The sequence below is a fragment of the Triticum urartu genome, chromosome 6A (genome assembly GCF_056163025.1).
Source record: "Triticum urartu cultivar PI428250 chromosome 6A, HENAU_Tu73, whole genome shotgun sequence".
NCBI lineage: Eukaryota > Viridiplantae > Streptophyta > Magnoliopsida > Poales > Poaceae > Triticum > Triticum urartu.
In genome coordinates this window covers 13,791,973-13,794,667 of record NC_141878.1, presented here as the reverse complement: position 1 = coordinate 13,794,667, position 2,695 = coordinate 13,791,973, and the positions used below count along the sequence as shown (strand labels likewise).

Below are 2,695 nucleotides of genomic sequence, written 5' to 3'. Positions count from 1 at the left end.
TGAGCGAGGAGAGTGCGAAGAATGTCGTTAGTGGAGCGAATGGCACGTTCGGCCTTCCCATTTTGCGGAGAAGTGTGCGGACACGAGAGACGGAGTACAATGCCTCGATCGGAGAGAAAGGTGAGAAGGGCGGTGTTGACGAACTCACCCCCATTGTCGCTTTGAATGCAATGGATAAGGGAGTGGTACTGCGTGAGAATGTAGCGACAAAAGCGTACAAGAACAGAGGCCGTTTCAGACTTGTTATGTAAAGGGAAAGACCAGGAGAAATGAGTGTAGTCATCCATTATTATAAGATAATATTTAAAACCAGAAAAGCTGGATACAGGCGACGTCCAGAGGTCGCAGTGAATTAACTGAAACGGGAAACTAGTAAAGGAAAGCGATGCTGAAAAAGGTAATCTAGTGTGGCGCCCTCGTTGGCATGCATCACATGTAGGAGATGGTGCGGGCACATTATTACATGAAGGGGAAATAAAAGACTGTAGCGAGGCCTGAGTAGCCCGGCTTGGATGACCGAGGCGGCGGTGCCAAATATCGCCGGCGGTGGTGCTGGTGAGGATGGTGGCGCCGGAGCCTAGGAACGGGTAGAGCGGGCCGGAGCTACTGGACCTCATGATTAGCCTCCGAGTGAGCAGATCCTTCACAGAAAAGCCATAGGGGTCAAATTCGATTGAGCATGAGTTATCAGTAGTGAATTTACGAACAGAGATTAGGTTTTTGACTACGTTTGCAGAGACTAGGACGTGGTTGAGATGAAAGGGTTTGGGAGGGAGAGAGGTATAGCCGAGGGAAGAGGGAGTCATGATGGTGCCGTTGCCTACTATAATGGGAGGAAGATGATGAGCTGAAACATCATAAAGCCGAGTGAGTATACCTGCGTTCCCAGAGATATGTGAGGAGGCACCAGAGTCCATGTACCAGTCGGCGGCGCCGGGCTGCTGCAGCGACATGTTGCTCATGGCGGAGTTGAGCATGCTGAAGTTGTCCCACGAGCCAGGAGTGGGCGACGGTGGAGGTGGCGCATGCGAGGAGGACGACGCGCCAGGGTAGAAGACGGGGTACACCTGCGCCGGGGCAGCGGGGCGGGGCCCGAGGATGCCGGCGGCGTGCGGGGGCACCCACGGAGCACGCCCAGGAGGAGGAAAAGGCGCGCCCCAGGGCGCGAAGTACCCCATCCACGGCGTCTGCCCGCCGGGGAACTGCTGCTGCTGGGGGTGGCGGCCGCCGTTGCCGCGACCACGACCGCGGCCACGACCACGGCCATTGCCACGGGCGCGATCAGAGGAGCCGCCGCGACCTGGGGTGCCCTCGCCGGTGGGCCGAGCGCGATCGCCAGAGCCGGGTGGGCCGCGATCGCCAGAGGAGGTGTCGGAGAGGCCGCCGGCGTTGGTGCTGACGGTGAGGGCGGTGGCCCCCTCGGTGCGATCACGGGCGTCGAGGGAGATCTCTTCAAGAAGGAGGCGCGAGCGCGCCTGGATGAAGGTGGGGAAGGGTACCTGGAGGGGGAGCACCGAGGCGAGGACGTGGAAGCGGCGCGAGAGCCCGCGGATGAGCTGCAGAGTGAGGGACCGGTCGGTGACCGGTTCGTCCACGTCGGCGAGGGCGTCAGCAAGGGCCTTCAGGCGGCGGCAGTATTCGCCGACGTGGAGGTCGCCCTGGGTGGTGGAGCGGAACTCGGCCCCGATGTGGATCGCGTGGGCCGGCTGATTGTCGTGGAAGAAGTGAGTCAGCTGGCTCCAAGCGCGGTGCGCCGTGTTGTCCGGCGACTTGATGACGTCGTAGAGGTCGTCGGAGATGGACCCGTAGATCCAAAGCAGGATGGTGACGTCGGCGTGGCGCCATGCCACGGTCTGCTGTTGAGGCTCGGAGAAGTGGTCGACGCGCCCCCCGGCATCGTACATGGAGAGCACGCACCTGAAGATCTGCCGCCATTTGGAGAAGTTGCCGGCGGCGAAGTCCAGCTTGAAGTTGAGGAAGTGGCCGATGTTGAGCTGGTGCATGTTGGGGATGCCGGAGGAAGACGAGGCGCCGGCGGACGGAGGGCCCGGGAACGGGAGAGCGACCGCGAGCGGCACCGTCGCAGGGGGCGCCGTGGCCACGGGCAGAGACGCCATGGCAGCAGGAGTCTTGGCAGGAGGTGCCGGGGCAGGAGGCGCCGTGGTGACGGGCAGAGGCGCCGTGGCGACGGGGAGGGGCGCCGAGGAGGACATGGTGAAGTCTCAGAGAGAACTCGCGTCTGATACCAAGTTGAAGGATTAAACTATCTGTATTGATTATGACTTCACAAGTTACGCATATATATACATGGAGTGCAACGGCAGGATAAGGTTACAACTGATCTAGCTAGTCCTAAGGAGACATGAGCTACGTGCGGGACGAGCCAGTCGTGGGCGCAGGACTCGGGCGTGCGGGTGGCGAGGAGGACGTGGAGGAAGTAGTGTTCCAACAGGACGAGCGAGGTTGATGGCCGGGGAGGGCGAGGATTTTTGCGTTTGGCGCGTGACCTCGCCTATTCCCCATTTAAAATGAAGGTTCAGCCCTTTGCAGAGTATTGGTGAGTTTTGGAACTCAGCATAGCAAGACCAACAGTCAGTTAGTCAACGGCAGGTGCCACAAGTGCATGCCTGTCATATTTTTGCGGACTTTATCTCTGTGGGTGCTTGACATACACGTGACTCCTTGAATTCCGTAT

The 2,695-nt window shown here is 59.7% G+C and overlaps 1 protein-coding gene across 1 annotated transcript; it reads right to left on the bottom strand.

Moving 5' to 3' along the window:
- Positions 1-603: 603 nt before the first annotated feature.
- LOC147963197 (uncharacterized) lies at positions 604-2,213 on the bottom strand. Its single transcript, XM_087529506.1, has 2 exons — positions 878-2,213; positions 604-641 (listed from the first exon to the last, which is right to left on the bottom strand). The coding sequence occupies exons 1-2, from the start codon at positions 2,211-2,213 to the stop codon at positions 604-606; spliced, it is 1,374 nt and encodes a 457-aa protein (XP_087385632.1).
- Positions 2,214-2,695: the final 482 nt, after the last annotated feature.

What these genes read in the sequence shown, in the direction of transcription:
- LOC147963197 (XM_087529506.1), bottom strand. Translation starts at nt 2,213, where the DNA reads ATGTCCTCCTCGGCGCCCCTCCCCGTCGCCACGGCGCCTCTGCCCGTC. An exon ending in ACATATCTCTGGGAACGCAG is followed by an intron (nt 642 to 877) that starts GTATACTCACTC and finishes TTTTCTGTGAAG; the next exon opens with GATCTGCTCACTCGGAGGCT.